This window comes from Notechis scutatus, chromosome 9 (assembly GCF_049901735.1).
Source record: "Notechis scutatus isolate UNSWTSFEM ecotype Mainland chromosome 9, rNotScu1.2, whole genome shotgun sequence".
In the NCBI taxonomy this organism is placed as follows: domain Eukaryota; kingdom Metazoa; phylum Chordata; class Lepidosauria; order Squamata; family Elapidae; genus Notechis; species Notechis scutatus.
In genome coordinates this window covers 371,261-388,536 of record NC_142017.1, presented here as the reverse complement: position 1 = coordinate 388,536, position 17,276 = coordinate 371,261, and the positions used below count along the sequence as shown (strand labels likewise).

The window sequence follows — 17,276 nt, the reverse complement described above, 5'->3', positions numbered from 1 at the left end:
CAGGCAGGAAGATGCGAACACCACAATGGAGGCTTGAATTCAGCTAGACCCTGGCTTAAAGACAAATCCTCCCCAAACTGCCCCCGGGGGATGATCCCCCTCCACCTGCTCTGCACCCACCACCTCCCAAGGAGACCAGTGTGGCACCCAGACCCCAAAGGACCCAGGCTTCTCCTCCCCAGAAGGCAGGAGGGGGGCCCACGAGTATCACATTCTGGCCTGTCCGGCAGCCTCTGCAAGCACATTTCAGGCAGCCATGAACTCATCTGGCTCTTGGTCCCTCCCAAGCTACCGACAGGGAAGAACCTGCAGCTAGAACAGCCTGGTGCAATTTAATGCTTTAATTTACAAATAGAAAACCTGGCTGCTGCTATTACTACTTCTTCTCCTTCTTCTCTTCTTTCTTGGCCTCGCTTTTTTCCTTTTCCTTTTCCTTGTCATCTTTCCTCTCCTTCTTACTCTCCTCCTTCTCCTGCCCCTCCTTCTTCTCGGCATCTCTGTTGGCAATCTTGTTGTTGATGAGGTTGTGCAGCGCTACCACCGAACGGATCAGAGAGGCCAGGTAGACCACCACCATCTGGTCGTTGGTCTTCAGGTAAAAGGCCTTAACAAATTCTTGCAGATTGACATCTGGCAACAGGTTGAAGACATCCTGGAGCTGGTAGATGATCTGGTGGTTGATGGGAAGCTTGCCAACTGCCACTTTTTCTAAGTAGCTCCTGATGTCCAAGAGCTTGGAATTCAGTCCCTTCAAACCGTGGACCTGGTTGGTGATGCGCTGGGAAAGCGTGCCCACCGTGGTGTCCTTAATGTCGCTGGAAGAGGAGGGAGGAGGAGTCAAGTCATGCCATCGCCATCCTCCAGGGGGCTTATCTCAACCCAGAGGGCGTCCGCTGACCGAAGGGAGAGCGGGACCCACCTCACCTGGCACTTGGTTTTTATTTCCCCCCCCCCCGGCTTCTGGTGTGGCTGGGAGTACAAAGCACAAGCTACAACCTCCCAAATTTTTACCGCAACAAGTGCTCCACACCGACTTCTTCAGCCTCCTCTGCTCCAATTTCACTGGTTACGTGCTCAAAAGTCTTGGATGTTGGGGTTCCATCCTTTAGGGCACAAGAGGAGACGCGCACTGTCACGGCCAAGGAATCTGCTTCTGGGCAGGAAGTGAGTCTGGGCAAGCGGTGCCTTTAAAAACCAGGAGCCGTCCGGAACCCAGCCCACAGGGGGGGAGCCCCATGCCTGCTCCCGAAGGGAAGAGCCAGCCCTCTGGGCAGAGGCAGAGGCCTGGGGCTGTTGGGAGGTCGGGTGAGGCGGGTGGCACGAGGAAGGCCCAGACTCACGTCGTGGACCTCTTCCACAGAGATGTAGCCTTCGGTAGGCAGGCCGAGGTCCTTGGGCTTCACGTCGATGATCACCAGCACCTGCGTGGGAGACCCTCATCAGGCCTGTCTCCCCCCCCCCCCGACAGCTGAGCCCCCCTCCCTCCCCCCCCTTACCGAGTTGGAGCAGTAGCGCTTCATGAGTTCGTTGATGGCGATGTCGTTCTTGTGCAGCTTCGGGCCGGTGTGGTACCAGCCGACGATCCGCTCGCGAGCTGGGGGGGAGGGGGCGGGGGAGGTCATCCGGGGCCTCGGAAGGGGACCCGGGCCCGTTCGGGGGCGGAGAGGAGACTCACCGTTGACCTTCTTGAACATCCCGTACATGTTCTCCAGGTAGTCGTGGTCCAGGAACCAGACCGAGTCGTCCTTGTCGTCCTCGTCGAAGGGCACTGCGGGGGCGGGAGGGCAGGGGGTGAGCGGGGGGACGCGCAAGGGGCGGGGGCGGGGCGGGGGGGCCGCACTCACCCGCGAAGCTGTTGGAGACGTCCAGCACCTTCTTCTGCCACGAGCCCAGCAAGACGCCCACCACGCGCTTCTGGTTCCCCACCTTTCCGATCCTGCCGAGACAAGCGGGGAGGAGGCTCAGGCCGCGCCCGTGACTCAGCAGCCCGGCCCGGGGCGGGCCGGGCGGGCAAGCGGGCGGGCTGGGGGCTCCTCACCGGTTGAAGTGGTCCACCACGCTCAGCAGCACCAGCGGGTGCACCACCACGCGCTCCACGGCCAGCTCCGGCATCGCGGCGGCGGCGACTCCTCTACCTCCCGGCTCTCCGGCTCTGCGGCTCCCGGCGTGCACCGCGGCCGAGTCACGGCGACGTCCGGGGAGGGCTTCATGAGAGCTTCCGGCAGAGGCCGGGCGACGGACGGCTTCAGCAGCACTTCCGCCCTTCCTCCTCGAGCAGAAGAGGCTGCCGGAAAGAGCGCCCCCGAACGGACGCCTGTCGTGCCGGATCCGGCCGGGCGGGGGGCGCTTTGCCGGCTTCTGCAGAGCCGCTTCTTGATCTGCCGGTGGCCGTTCGCGGATTGCGCAATAGCGCTGGTTTTATTTTATGTTCTCTATCGCGTCTTCTTTTATATTCCATTGTTTTCTTTTATTTTCCTTTATGTTTCTTTGTTTCTTTTTTGGATTTCGTTCTTTTCTTTCCAGCAGGAGGAGCCGCGGGGCCTCCGAGGAAGCTCCGTCCATCAATCCGCCTAGAAACCCTGGAAAGGCTCAAATTAAGGAGCTCAATAAGTAATTTCGAGCATTGATTTCTGGGCCTGTCTTAAGCGCCATTACCAACTACGGATATTTTAAATGCTATTACCTAATAGAAGGCCTGTTTTAAGCACCTTCTATTGATTTTATTACTGCTTTATTTTTCTCCCTTGGTTTAAAATCGTTTTAACTACTCAGTAATCAAGAAGAAATATATTGTTAGTGAAATACAGTCACTTTCCTAAAACCTTTGACATCATTAACGAGGCAATTGCCGCCGTTCAGCCTCCTGTTGGGACAGCAGAAAAGGGTGTTGGCTCCCCGGCCTCGCCCCCCCCCCTCCTAGCAGGGATTCCCCTCCAGGACTTCATCAATTAATTGGCTAGCATAGCAGCAGATTTAAGGGGAGGGCAAACTGGGAAACCCGAGGCTGCGGAAGGGCGCCTGGGGCTGGGCACTGGATGGCGATTTACGCAAGTCATTTCCAGACAGAAATCCACCCTGTCCTTCAACCGCGTGGGAGAGACTTCAGTGCTATTGATGGAAAACTTTAATGGCATGGGGAGGGTGTTTCCCAGAGAAAGTGCATTAATTTGTCCAAGCACACTTAATTGGTGGGTCACCTCAGCTGTGAGCCAAGGAGAGGGAAAGGGGATTTTGAAGGCAACTCCCCCCCCCCAGTAAATGGAATTGCTTTGGAGTAAGCATGGAGAGGATAAACGGGGGCTTTGGGCACAGGCTGGAAATTAGTGGAAATTTGTGACACTTTGTGAGCCGTCCCCTGGCCCCAGACATGGCTGAGTGATCCAGGGTGCGCGCTTAACAAGCAGGCAATTCCAAGGGGTCGTAAGAGCGTTGCCAGGAAGCCCCCCGTGGGTTAAACCTGTCTGGCCCATAATGAGACCAATTCCCGAGGTGAAGGCGGGAGGGGCAGTGGGGGTTGTTGGTATGGATCCCACTGGAGCAAGCAAAAACAGCTGCTGTGCCCTTCTTTCCAAGAAGGCCCAGCAATGGCCACAGCTGCCTCCAGTAACCTGAGCCTTGGCTCAGCAAAGACTCGGGAGCGCCCGGCAAAGAGCGCACACAGGCCACAGGCTGGCCTCACCCCCCAAGAATATTACAGTCTAGTGCCAGAGATTTATACCTAGACATCCGTTTCTGAATGGAGATTGCGTTTCCCCAGTCGGAGCATGTGCCTTTGCCACTGACAGGCCCTTTTCCGCCCAGTGAGGACTCTAGGAATAAAGACAGGCGGTTCCTACAAATCCAGAATGTGGAGTGTCCCTTTAGGACAGCTGGCTTCATGGGGGATGTTGCCCTAGTCGGGAGGGATGCCAGGCTCTGCGGGGGGCGAGGGGCATGCCTGCTTTCAGAAGCCGCCTTGGCTAAGCTTGGGAGCAGCTCAAGCTGTCTATTTATTTATTTAATTTGATTTGCCAATTGTTTACAAGATAATAAGTATAAGTGTATACATAGTTGTGAATACATGAAATGGGTACATATAAGAAAAATAAAAGAATAAGAGAAACAATAGGACAGGGACCGTAGGCACGATGGTGCGCTTATGCACGCCCCCTGTGCTTGTCTAGCTAGCAAGCACAGCGGGGCAGTTTCGGTTCTAGCGGCACAAGGCAAACACTTTGGGTGGTCATCTGAAATCAGATGGATTGTTTATCTCATCTTTTTTTAACATGTCACACTTTCTGCAATTATACTAATTAAAACTTCTACTGAAAAAAAGGTTTTGCCTGCAATTATTGTGCAAACCTTGAGGACTAGTAGATTCTTTAATATGAAGCTTTATTTGTACCAAGCCAAACTTCAAAAGCTTTCTTATTAACTGTTGTCAGGCCTGTGATTTACAAGGGCAATAACCATCTGGAGGGGACGCATTTATCATAAGAGTGCAGCACACCAGGAGCCATTTTCTGCAGCAGTAAAGCCAAGTGATAAAATGAGTTCTTTTCTTCTCTAACCTTCTTAAGATGTGTGTGTGTGTGTGTGTGTGTGTGTGTTTGAAGGGGGCTTTTTGTAGCTGTGTTCCTGCAGCTCCCCTCTGCCCGGGAAGATGGATGGCTGATTGAAGGTCTGGGGGAGCAGACTCCCTGAGTGAAACAACCATGCTTCTTCTTTTCTAAATTACCAGGATTATTTATTACCCTACTCTTAATTCTTATTTTATTTGCATGACACCTTTGAGATTGGGTAGGAGAAACTCCTATCTTTCTTTCTTAGGAACACAGATAATGCTGATTTAGGATGCATTTCTACCAAAGGATCAATCTTCCAGTTTGTAATGCAGTGTTGGGAAACAGAAATCCGTTCTTCTGTCATTCATTCCATTCTTGGATAGGCAATGCTAACTTTCATGTGTAACAAAGAGGTAGCACACTGTTGCTTTGCCCCCTAGAGAATCACACTCAGGGCACTATCAATTGATAGTTAAATTAGTGGAATTGTAACTTAATTGGCTCATGGAACCAGTGCAAACAGAACAATCTAGAACTAAACACACTCAAAACCATATAAATGGTGGTAGACTTTAGGAGAAACCCTCCCATGCTCCCACCTCTTACAATACTAGACAACACAGTATCAGCACTAGAGACCTTCACATTTCTAGGTTCTATCATATCTCTAGACCTAACATGGATACCTAACATCAAAAATGTCATCAAAAAAGCACAACAAAGAATGTTCTTTCTGCGCCAACTCAGAAAGCTCAAACTGCCCAAGGAGCTGCTGATCCAGTTCTACAGAGGAATTGAGTTTGTCATCTGCACCTCTATAACTGTGTGGTTTGGCTCTGCAACCCAACAAGACAGACACAGACTTCAACGGTTAATTAGAACTCCAGAAAAAACTGGCTACCAACCTGCCTTCAATCGAGGACCTGTATACTGCACAAGTCAAAAAGAGCTGTGAAAATACAGACCCCTCACATCCTGGATCTAAACTGTTTCAACTCCTACCCTCAAAATGACACTACAGAGCACTGCACAGCAGAACAACTAGATACAAGGGGAGGTTTTCCCAAATGCCATCACTCTGCTAAACAAATAATTCCCTCAACACTGTCCAACTATTTACTAAGTCTCCACTACTATTACAATTCATCTTCTCATCCTTCCTTTCACCCATTTCCTCCCACTTATGGCTGTATGACTGTAACTCTGTTGCTTGTATCCTTATGATTTTTATTGACTGTTTACTAGTATGATTTGATTTGATCACTTATTATTATGTTTTCTAGTATGATTTGATTGCTTATTTGTACCCTTTGACTACTATTAAGTGTTATACCTATGATTCTTGATTAATGTATTTTTTTTCTTTTTATGAACACTGAGAGCTTCTGCACCAAAGACAAATTCCTTGTGTGTCCAATCACACTTGGCCAATAAAGAATTCTGTTCTGTTCTATTCCATTCCATTCCATTCTATATTCCAATATTTTATTCTATTCTGTTTTATTCTATTCTATATTATCAAAATCTATGTGTACATTTTCTTTAGAACAATAAAAATCCATATCTACCTAATCATTAAAATAGAAAAAATGTCAAAAATTATTCAACACGGTCTTTATATTTCTCATTAGGGTACATCACAATAAATGCCTAGTTTTCCCATGTGTTTTTAAACTATCCAACTGAAAGGAAATATTTTGAAATTGGTATGAGTTGGGCATGGCTTTCTCAAAGGCAGCAGCTAACATGCTTTCCAAAAATCAAAGGAGCGAAAAAGATTGTATAGCATCACCGAAATTCAACTGTACAATCCTTGTCTTCTCACTGAGAAGATGCAGTGAGCGAAGAAGGTGGATACGTTTTGCTTGTAATGAGAGGGGAGCCAAGAAGAGTGAACAGCCAATTCTTGCCTTCCAAAGCTTTCTGTGGAGGAGACACTCTCGCCAGAGCCCCTGAGGGTGAAACCAGCCCTGAGTTGCCCAGCAAATGACATCTCGACCACACACTGCTCACCTTCAGTGGCCAAAGCCAGGTTGGCTAAATGAGTCGAGGGCTTCTCCACAGAGCAGCCTACTGAGAGAAGGAACATCTGCTCTCAATGAAGGAAGGCCCTGGAGGACCACGGCATGCCAGCATGTTTTGGTCCTGCTGACTGTGAGTTATGAGTCTGAAGCCAACACATCTGGTGAGCACTTGGTTGGGGAATGTTGTCCCAGGTGGAATCAGTTACCATAGCAAATCTGGGACTGTCTCCTAACCAGTGGAGTCCACATCTGGATTGTGTAAGCTATGCCGATTAGTCCAGGGTAACATCCAAGGCAAAGAGGGTCTTCAGCTGTTTGCCCCAATTTTATGGTAGTGCTTAAAAATGGAGCCAGGCAGAGTTTGGCCCCTCCGCTGTGGCTGCAAGGAGAATTGGGTGCTGTTTCTTAACCATCGTTTGACTTTGATCTTTTGTCTCTGATATTTTAAATTAAAAATTGTAATTTCTTTGTACTCCAAGGCATATTTTAAATGCAAGTTTCTAAAGACCTAAAAACTGTGACTTTGTGCAGCAGTTTGGGGGTCATTTTATTAAAAAAATATGCTTTTAAGTTGGTTCATCAAACAAATACACAGAGTTGCAGTTGTGTTTCTTGTTAATCATGAATGCAAAAATGCACTGAAAGAACCAGCAAAACGCTAAACAAGAATTAAAAAAAAAAGATGTCTTCTACTGTCCTGTTTATCATGCTTTCTTTTACAAGAATGAAAAATTATGAAGAGAACAGAAAATACCATAAGGCTAACTTGTGCTAACTGCTGCTGACATTCACGACAAACAAGCAAACCAACAAAAATCATTTCTGGTTATTTATTGCAGGGTGCAACTGAAAATTTGATTCTTTAGCTTGGAGGTATTGAGAATATTCTACAAAAAAGAAAGAAAAGGTGATGAAGGTCCTAATTCAGAATGAAAGGAAATCTGTAGCTTGAAGTAGTTGCCTCCTGACCTGGGAAGGACAATTTATGACCTAGTTGCACAGAGCCATGAATTCAAAACAGGTAAGAAGGGGATTCCTCTGACTTTCTGCCCCCTTTTCAAAAGTACTTTGCTGACTCAACTATTTCTAAGAGAAAGATGCAAAGTGTTTCTTTTCAGGCACGTCGTGCATTGTGGGTGTTTCCTCTTTGCACCCCAGCAAGAGGTTTTGCAGATGCCACAGAGGCTCAGAAAAAGCCCAGGAAGACTGCATCACAAGCATTGTTCCAAAGAACTAGTTTTTACAAAAAGAGGCTGAAGGGGGGGGGGGGGAGCACCCACTTAAGGCAGCTGGTTTCAGAGCACTGTCACAGTCTCAGCCAGAATGCCCAGCTCCACTCAGCGCATGGGCAGTGGCTAGTTTCTCTCCTGTCTTACTCTCCTTTCCACAGCAGAACCCAGATTGAGGGCAGGACAGATGTCATCCAGAAGCTTTGACTACAGTGCCTGGAATGGAGTATTCACCACACGACTGGGGCACAAAAAGCCCTGGTAATTTAACATATTCCCCCCCCACCTAGTCCCTCTTTCATTCATAGATATTTAGAAAATATAATGGGCTTTTTCTGAAGACCATTTCTCAATTTGTGAGAAAATACACCATTCATTTTGCGTCTTTATGACTCTAGTGCAGCCCATTTAATTTTATTTTGCTCTTTCTGGATGCTAAAAAAGGTTAATTGGTTCTCCTCTGAGCCTGGGTTGCCCTAGAGGCGTTGGGGGAGGAAGCCTTGAACAGAGGGAGGTTTGCAGGTTTGCCCAAGAGGATCTGGCAAGTTGGTTTGTTGACATGGATATTGGCAGTCTGCGGTGCCAAGCAAAAATGCCAGGGGAATTGGGAGCTTCGATCGAATGGAATAATGAATTCAAAATTAAGGCCACACATGTTAGCTACGTTGGTAGAGCATCTCAGCTTTAATATTAATTTCTAGCTACATATTAGGGGCCATTTTGGGTCTTAATGCCTTTAAACGTGGAATGAAATATGCCTCAGTAAAGAGGCGACTCCAATACTGTAAAAACCCTGATACGGTCCAATAGACTCCAGCAGCTGCAGTTGCAACTTCTGTCCTGTATTATCTGGTGTGTACCTATCCCTTAGTTTTGCCCAGTCACAGCCCATCTGTCACTCTCTGGATTGTGGAAGGTCTTCTCACCTGGTGAGGCAGTTGGAAAATATGTCCAGGCAACCCTTCCCCAACCCTCCCGGGCATTTCACTTTTAAAAAATTAGGTTGCCAAGCAGCCTGAAGCCCAGCTCTCGCCATTGGCACCCCACCTCTCAGTTGCAATCCGTTATCTTTGGGGAAAGGTAAGTCCTGGCCACTCCAGCTTCATCCACACTCAAGAAAAGGAAAGAGAGTCGATTTGGTGAAGGCTCCAGACTAGACACCAGGAGGCAGCGAGTTCTAGTCCTGACATGGGCATTAAAGCTGGCTGGGCCAGTCACTGTCTCTTAGTCCCATCCACCTCACAAGGTTGTCATTGTGGTGGGGAATATAGGAGGAAGGAATATTAGTATATTCACTGCCTTGAGTTATTTATAAAAATAATAAAAGTGGGATGATTTTTTTAAAAAAAAAGCTTATAAATGGAGCAGTCGGTTCTTTCCTCTGCCTACAGTAGTGTTGACATGTGCAATGTTATTTTCAGGAATAAAACAGCATGCTTTAAACAAAAAGAAATTTACTTTGAAAACAGAAGGGGCAACTTTTACAAAGAAAAAAGAAAAGAAAATGCCTTTTGATGAGAGATATTCAGGTTTTAAATGTTAAGTCTTCAGCAAGATTCTGGCAGTTACTTTGAAGGAAAACTGCAGTTTTGGAAATAGGAAATATGAATTCTGGTTCAATCTAGAATATCAACTGAGAAAAGCTAGCACAAAAGTTCCATCATCCTGGTTTAAATTCAGATCTGGCAGTTTTAGTAGCATGAAATTGGTTAAGTTTGCATTTGTTTGTTTTATTATCATTACAAAAAGGTTCAGCATGGTCTGTAAAACATTAATACTTTTTTAAATAAACTGGCCCTGAAGTAAAGTGGGAAACAAATTGTAATTATTAACAGAAAAAGTTTAATGTATGCATCTGCATGCCAAATTATGCCTTTAAATTAAATATTTTTGTTTATCCAGAAAAACTTATGTAAACTCCCTAGTGAGAAGCAAATTAAAGCATTCTTTATGAGCATAACAAACAATATGTCATTATAAAATTACCAAATTACATGGACAATTAAATTGCTTAAGCAAGATATAATGTCAACCATGTTACAGTAATTTATACACACGTTTATCTGGAAGAAGCTCAGTGCAGCTGACTTGCATGGGAACGCTTAAAGGAGAGGTCATCTCAGATGGAACTGGGGTCACCAGCAAAACAGGCTCAGCCTCACCCTTCTGGAGGGTTTCCAGGGATCCCTCAAGGTTGGTCCTCCTCCTCTCAGTCGCGGAGGGGCCGTTATTGGGCCAGACAAAGCGGGCAAGGTGCGGGGCTCCTTGGCCGGGAGCGACTTGCTGCCCTTCCCTGCATCACTTGGGATCATGGCTGGAAGTGAAGAGGGGCCACCTGCCTGCCTGCCTGCCTGCCCTTGATGGACGGGTGGCCTCAGGGACGGCAGGGTCTCCTCTAGGATCCTTGGAGAGACTCCAGGCAGGACCTGGGAGGGTCTCTCCGACTTCCAGGGTGGATGGTCTTACACTCCCAGGCATGGAGTTTCCTTGCACAGGCCCACCCTCACCCCCAACCCTCCTCCTCCTCCTCCTCCTCCTCCCTTTCCTCTCCTGGGTGATGAGAGGATGATGGCTCCAGGGACGATTTCATTCGAATGATTAGGTCCTGGTCATTGTTTCCCCAAACAGCACCAACATTTCTGGAGAGGTGATTTCAGGGTGTGAAGGCCTTTCCTTTGACAGGCAGAACCATCGCTGTGAAACGTCCAGCTCTTGAGCTGCAAGCCCCCCCCCCCTGCTCTTGGGCTGCTCTTTGGGCAGGTAGCCCGGAGGGCCCCAGAGCAGGAAGGAGCCCTTTCCTGGGGAGAGGCTCCTGCGCACCGGCTGGTGAGGAAGCGGCTGCTGCAGCCTGAAAAGCGGGGCAACCAGGGAGAAATCCACTGGAGAAACGTGGTTTAGTTCAGTCCTTAGTCCTTTTTACTTGGGGAGTTTTAATTCTCAGGCCTGGCTTCTCCTGCAGATGTTGGGTGTGTGGCTTTGCACTCTATAGACAGATCATTCACATTCCTTCCTCTGTGACCTGTTTTATTAATGTTGCATAGACTTTGGGGAGAGCCAAGCAGCAGCATGTACATGGATGCATAGACACATTTTAAAAATCGTCAATGAGAAGAGCAGATGTGAGGTAGCCATTGGATAAAGGGAGATGAGCAAACATAAATCACTACAGTATAGAATGAATTTTTTGTTTGAAGTGGGAATATGTTTTTAAAAAGTTAATGCAGTACCAGAGCAAAATGATTGTCTGTGGTAGCCCCTCCCCCTAGTACAGACCCAGCTCAAATCTACTCCCCAGGGAGGGGTTTTTGGGCTTTCAGCCCAGGACAGCCCCAAGCAGTCTCCCATTTTGTAGTTCCTGCAGGTGAACAAAAGCGCCAAGCTGCCTGTTTAATCCAAGCCCCACATCCACCTTGCATCCTGGGGGGTGCAGTGGGGTAGCTCCTCAATCCTGGATCCTTCCTTTCTCCTTGGGAGACGGGGTGGTGGAGGAAAGAGTCCATGTCCTCCCAACCTGCGCTGACTTTCTATTGTTGGAAGTTAACCCACCCTTCTCTTAGGAAAATGAAATATTTTAGGATATACAGTATTAAAAAGGTAGAATATTTTCCCTCAAAAGAAAAGTAGAAAAACTCAGAGGCAGAAGCTCAGCCCCCCCACCCCCTTGCTAATGGGCCATGACTCTGCCCTAGGCCAGTCTATTTTACATAACAAAGATCTACTCCAGGTAAAGCTATAATAGGAATTGCCCAAAGCCCTTTCATTACATCATGATCCAGCAAGGCTCAACCAAGCCTGGGACTCAGGACAGCCTACAAGTTGCCCCTGCATGGCCCCATGGGAGTCTGACAACCAATCAGAATACAAGCTCAAATCCAAATCCCAACAGAGCAGTAGTGAGATTCAAATTTTTTTACTACCGGTTCTGTGAGCATGGCTTGGTGGGCATGGCAGGGGAAGGATATACTGCAAAATCCCCATTCCCCGCCCACCCCACTAACCTGCTTTCCAGCTCCGTTCTCCAGTGCAGGGCAACCAAAGGAGACCCAGCCGATCAGCTGGGACTCAATGGGAGGCAGAGGAGAGATGGGGTTGGCGGGGCCAGTCAGAGGTGGGATTGGCCGACTACTCAAAATTTCTGTTACCGGTTGTCTAGGTCAGAAGCTGCTGAATTCACCACCTCTGCAACAGAGAGTATAAAACCCAGGCGCTCTCGGCATCTCAGCCCTTCTTTTCCTTCACTCAATATCTTGAAGCATGTGGTCGTCCTTTTCCCTTTGGAGCTCCAAGGCATGTGGCCCTGCCCCCCATTAAACCATCTTTCCAAGCGGTCACCCTGTTTCCAGTCTTTCTTCCCCGCTTGGAATTGAACCCAGAAGTGTATTTCTTCCAACACCATGTTCCCCCAAACCAGGCAGGGGCCAGGCAGGGAAGGCACTCAAGTGAACCAATCGTTGGGCAGATCAGCCTGTCAGGTCTGGCCACCCTCCACCTTTTTTTATTTTGATAAATAACCTGTGGCAGGTAACAGACCTAACACTCCTTCATCTTCCTCTTTTCCCTGGTTCCTAGCCTGGTGTCTTCACCAGGAGACCAAACCGGCTCTCTTTGGGGTGGCCAATACCCCAAGTAGCCCACAGATGGACTCTGGTTTTCTCAACTTGGAAACAGCAAGTATTGTGGTCTGCGTTTATGTGTGTGTGTGTGAGAGGGGGGGGGGAGGGTCCCCTGACCTTCTCTCAGTGCAATAATGGATCCCAGCACCCGAGCAGGGTGGGGCTGGGGCTTTCCTTGACATCAAAAGTAACCATAAATATGAAAGAAAACGTTTGCTGGGCCGCCTCCAACCGCAGGGCGTGCCTTGTGTGTTTCCAGGAAGCCACCTCAGGATCATAACGGAGGCTTCCTCATGCATTCAAGAGGATAATGTGCACTGAAATATGAACCCACGGGGACGATGTCCCTTCAGATATCTCTCCCCCACATACAGCATAATCCAGTGTTTCATAAACTCAGGAAAGTATTAAATAAAAATAAATTTCAACCATCTGTGGCCTCATCGCAAATCACTCTGGAGAAAGGGGAAAAGAAAACGTCCTTTGGCCAGGAAACCGTCTTGTGTTAAACAGCACCAGAAAACAAAATTATTATTGTAGGAAAAGCAAATGTCATCTCCACTTATTGCAGCGGCTGTGTTGCTTCCAATAACAATTTGGCATTTTATTTAGTCTGAAACGATCTACATTTTAAATTTAAAATAAAGATTTTTTCCCCCTCCGAGGTTGAGTGCCAAGCAAAGCAGAGCAGAGAGGAACATCTGTTCCTGATTAAGTCAGGCCCTGAATACAAAGCAAACATGGATTTTATCCACAGTCAACAGCATCTACAAATGTAAAGGGAGGAAGCTACTGCATTTCTGAAGAATGAGCTGCTTTGCGAGAAGAGAAGCGGGGCACCACAGCAGATGGCGATAATCAGTTCCACCTGGCCAAGGCTTTTGATTAAGAAGGTGAAGTTGGCACCCTGGCCAGCACATCTGGGTCACAACGGCACCCTGACTCTGTGTGCTCTTCTTTCAGGGGCCCACGTGCCCTCCTGGGCCGAACCCTCTTGACCTCAACAGGCCCACATCTAGAGCAGATCCTCCAGAGTGCCATCCCAGGGACTCCCCACCATGTTCCGCCAATCGGCGTGGCTTCTTCAGACCCTCTACCCTTGTCTGCCCTCTGACTCTGAGCTGCTAGCACTGGCCATGGAGATCTCTTGGGCAGAGAGGGGCCCACCTTTGGCTGGCTGACTTGTGGCAAAGCTTTCCTGGGCAGGCCTATGGGGCTGCATGCAAGGGCCAGCGGGAGGGACAAGGGCAGCCAGTCCTCTCCTTAGCCCAAGAGCACTTCGGAGGAGACAGGGAGGGGCTGGGGGCCTGCCGGCCCTAATCAGAGCCAGGGGGAGTGGATGACGCAAGTTGGGAGGGAGGGAGGGGGGCAGGACTCCTTCCCCAGGAGCCCCCAGGAGGGAAAGGAGGCAGGAGGCCGGGAGCAGCATTTTCAGCATCAGCGACCTGGGGAGAAGCGTAAGCGGGGGGGGGGGAGCCATGCAGACACAGGGAGACACTTTCTGGCATTCTGGGCCCTTCCTGGGCTGCTTCAAGATGGAGATTCTGGTCTAAAATCCTGGTGGTCAATTCCGGGACTCAGAAGGTGCAGCTTGCGGGCTTCCTGCCATTCTTGCCGGGAATATAATCCCCACAGGAGGTCCGTAATTAGTGCCTCCTTTGGCGTTGTTAAAAAGCACCAGAAAAAGGTTAACTAGAGTCAAGTACGCCTAAGAGAGCTGCGATGATGATTCGTGTTTGGGGAGCCATTTGGACCACAACATTCCTGCTTTTACCAAAGAATTACCCCCCTAGGAGCCCCTGGCTCAGATGGGTTCAGCTTGCCCCTGCCTTGTTCGGGAGACCCTCCCTCTGTGGCCCAAGGGGGAGAGAGCCAGAAGTCCCCTCCGGCCTCCGGCCTCCGTGGCAAGGCCGAAGGAAGGAAGGCCAGGAGGCGGGACCTGGGCGGCCTGGCCGTCTTTCTCAATAGGAAGCCTCTGTGACCAAATCTCAGCTCAGCCGCATCGCATCCAGGGAGCATCTGCGCTATTGGCTATTGTTTGGTTTGTTTCTTGCATGGATGCCCTACTTGGCATTCTTGGCTGGAGGCTTGTAACCATTAAAGCCTCCATCCTTTCATTGTAATTAGGCGCTTAATTTGTTTGAGCACAACAGAATAAAATACGTGGATCAAAAAATGGAAACACACTCTTTTGTGGGTGTGAATTAACTTCGCTTTCCTGGGCAAGGAATTTAACCCTTTGCAGGGTGATTCAGAGGAGAACCTCCACCTGTCGTGGCTCCTTCCCTGGTTAGCTGAGGATTCACCTCTCAGCCAGGCATCTCCATCTCCCTTAGTTGACCCCATTGGTTGAGCCAGTGGACAGAGGGAAGTGCTGACTTTGCTGAAACAGCCAGGTCTCTTTGCAGTTTAACCAGAAAAGCAACACAGCTGCACAAACTATTTGGCAAGTTGGTCAATTCTCAGGTCTCCCACAGGAATACGGAAGAGCCGTGACTGAGGTCCCAGAAGCTGACTTGCAATGCCTGTCAGGAATGTGGTGATAAATCCCGTAAGTGACACAGGCAGACAGCCCCCCCTCTCCGTCGGATTTCCGTTCCTCAGGGTTCGCTGGCCGGGGAATCTGCGCACCCTAAAGCTGCAGGGCGAGGGCGGTATCCCCACTGATGGCTTCCCGGCAAACCCCTGAATCTTAGAACAGACTCGGTCCCTGCTCAAAATCAGCAAAGAAAAGGGGTGGGGGAATCATTAATTTCACAGGATTTGGGACGATGGCCACTAAATGCAGCGTTAGGAATTGATTTGAGATATTGGGAGGAAAATGTCCATGAAAACTGGTCATTTGAGTCCTTTAGTTAGGGGACTTAAAAGAAAAAAAAAAGATTAGGCCCATGGGATTCCCCACCTATTGCCATGCCTAGTGCTCAGGGTTATGTTGAATGGGCGCCATGAGTTAAAACAAGATTATTGTTTTGTGCAATAAATTTGAAGATGACCTAATCAAACCCTGGATATTTGTATTCACACATTATCATTCCTTCATTGCTAGAAGTCATTTATTTCTTCTTTCCTCCTTTCTGGTCCAACCATTTATCAGAAGTGTTAATCCAACCAATGGGCAGGAAGTGGGGGGGGCAGAGGTGTAAGACAGGAAGCAGATTTAACATTAGCTTGGAAATATTGCACAACTCATTAAAAATGTAATCATGCGTAAAATGAGATCAATGGAAATTTATCTAAAAGTGCAAGGAGAAGGCATTTTCTCATATGATCCAGGATTTAATAGACTGGATTTTAATTTAGTCAGTTTGCAAGCAAAATCCCTCCAGGCTAAATAAAACAGCTTCCCCACCCAGTTATTGTACAGACAGCTAATTTTCTGCACCCTTCCTTCTAATATTCAATCTTATCTCTTGCCAGATAGAGGTTTCAATATATTGCTAAATTTGTTTTCTTTACATTTCCCATTACAGCTTTTCATTTGCATGATAAATGATCAGAGGTGGAAGTGGGAGGAAACCAAGCCCAGCTCTTTTGTTCAGCTGGGCAGAAGAAAGGCACCTGCCCCCTTCCCAGTTCAGGCTGAGCAATGGGAGCTGACCCCCAGCAAGCTGCCCGGCCAGGAGCCTCCTCTGGCTCAACAGGCAGCCTGGCTGCTGATGGGGAGCGGGGGGGTGTGTGTGTGTGTGTGTGTGTGTGTGTGTGTGTGTTTGGTGGCCATGTTCCACATCCCCCCAGAGGAGGCAGTGCGGGGTGTCTGCACTGGGGGGCGGGGGGAGGAATGCACACACTCACAGCTGCCTTTCCAGCCAATGATGTGAGTTGAGGGGAGCTTCCAGATGCTCAGCTTGAAGGTTGGGGCTGTGCCTCACTTGGTCCCTGGAGGTGTGGGGGGAAGTTTGCAAAGGGTCTCCCAGAGACCCTCAATTTGGGCCAAGCTGGACTCTCTGCAAGCCCCTGAAAGGAAGCCCATAAAGCTCTGGGTCTGCCCCCTGAGCCTTTTCAGAGCCACCTTCATCCCAGCAGATCCCACCCTGATCCAGGTAACCAAGTGAAATAAACAGGGAACCACAACGACGCTCCCTTTCCCGGCAAGGATGCCACCGGGGGTCTTGGGCTTACTGCCCCCCCCCCACAAGGAAGGCTTCAGCTTCGGGGGGGGGGATGGTTTTTTTTGTCTATTGGTTTTTATTTTGACACCTGGAGGGGCCCAATATAAACAGTGTTTTTCTTTTTTGATTGGTATAGTTTATTCAATATTTTATCAATTTAGTTAGAGTGTCCTATGTTATATTGTTACAGTGTTTATCAATGATATTTTCCCTGCTGTTTTTTCTCCCTGGCACTCGGTTTCAGCCAAAGACAGTGAAGTGGGGGCCGGCATGGACTTCTCCAGCCTTGATAATGTAAGGTTCAGCTATAACTTAAGATCACGATGTGCCAAAAATGAACTTAAGCAGAGGCTTTGAAGAACAAAATCTAACTTTTATGGATCAATAAAAGGGTAAGACCTCTCCTCACATACACACAGATACGTGAGGAAAGTTACAAAGCATATAGGTGAAAGTAACTCTTTTTATACCTTAAGATTCTTTTAGAAGTAGAGTAATTGCATTGTAAAACACTCTTAAGTTAGATTTACATCTTTCCTGCAAAAAGACAAATGTCCTCCTGGCACTAGTTTATCTTTCAGGATCCTTTCTCCTATTGTCTGTTAATCGATCACAATTGACCATTTAAGAGGGCTATTAACAGCACCCTTCAAAAGGTGTCTATTGCTCCAGATGCAGGGAGTTACGTTCCCAGGGAGTACGTTCCATTCAGATTGATTTAGATGGGACCATCACATGTCTTCATATGAGCGAG

General features: G+C 48.3%; 1 protein-coding gene across 1 annotated transcript; it reads right to left on the bottom strand.

Annotated features, from left to right (window-relative positions):
* Nucleotides 1-326: 326 nt before the first annotated feature.
* On the bottom strand, nt 327-2,185 carry PSMD7 (proteasome 26S subunit, non-ATPase 7). Its single transcript, XM_087971326.1, has 7 exons — nt 2,039-2,185; nt 1,845-1,936; nt 1,676-1,768; nt 1,497-1,594; nt 1,341-1,421; nt 1,012-1,103; nt 327-815 (listed from the first exon to the last, which is right to left on the bottom strand). The coding sequence occupies exons 1-7, from the start codon at nt 2,110-2,112 to the stop codon at nt 377-379; spliced, it is 969 nt and encodes a 322-aa protein (XP_087827452.1). The 5' UTR covers nt 2,113-2,185; the 3' UTR covers nt 327-376.
* Nucleotides 2,186-17,276: the final 15,091 nt, after the last annotated feature.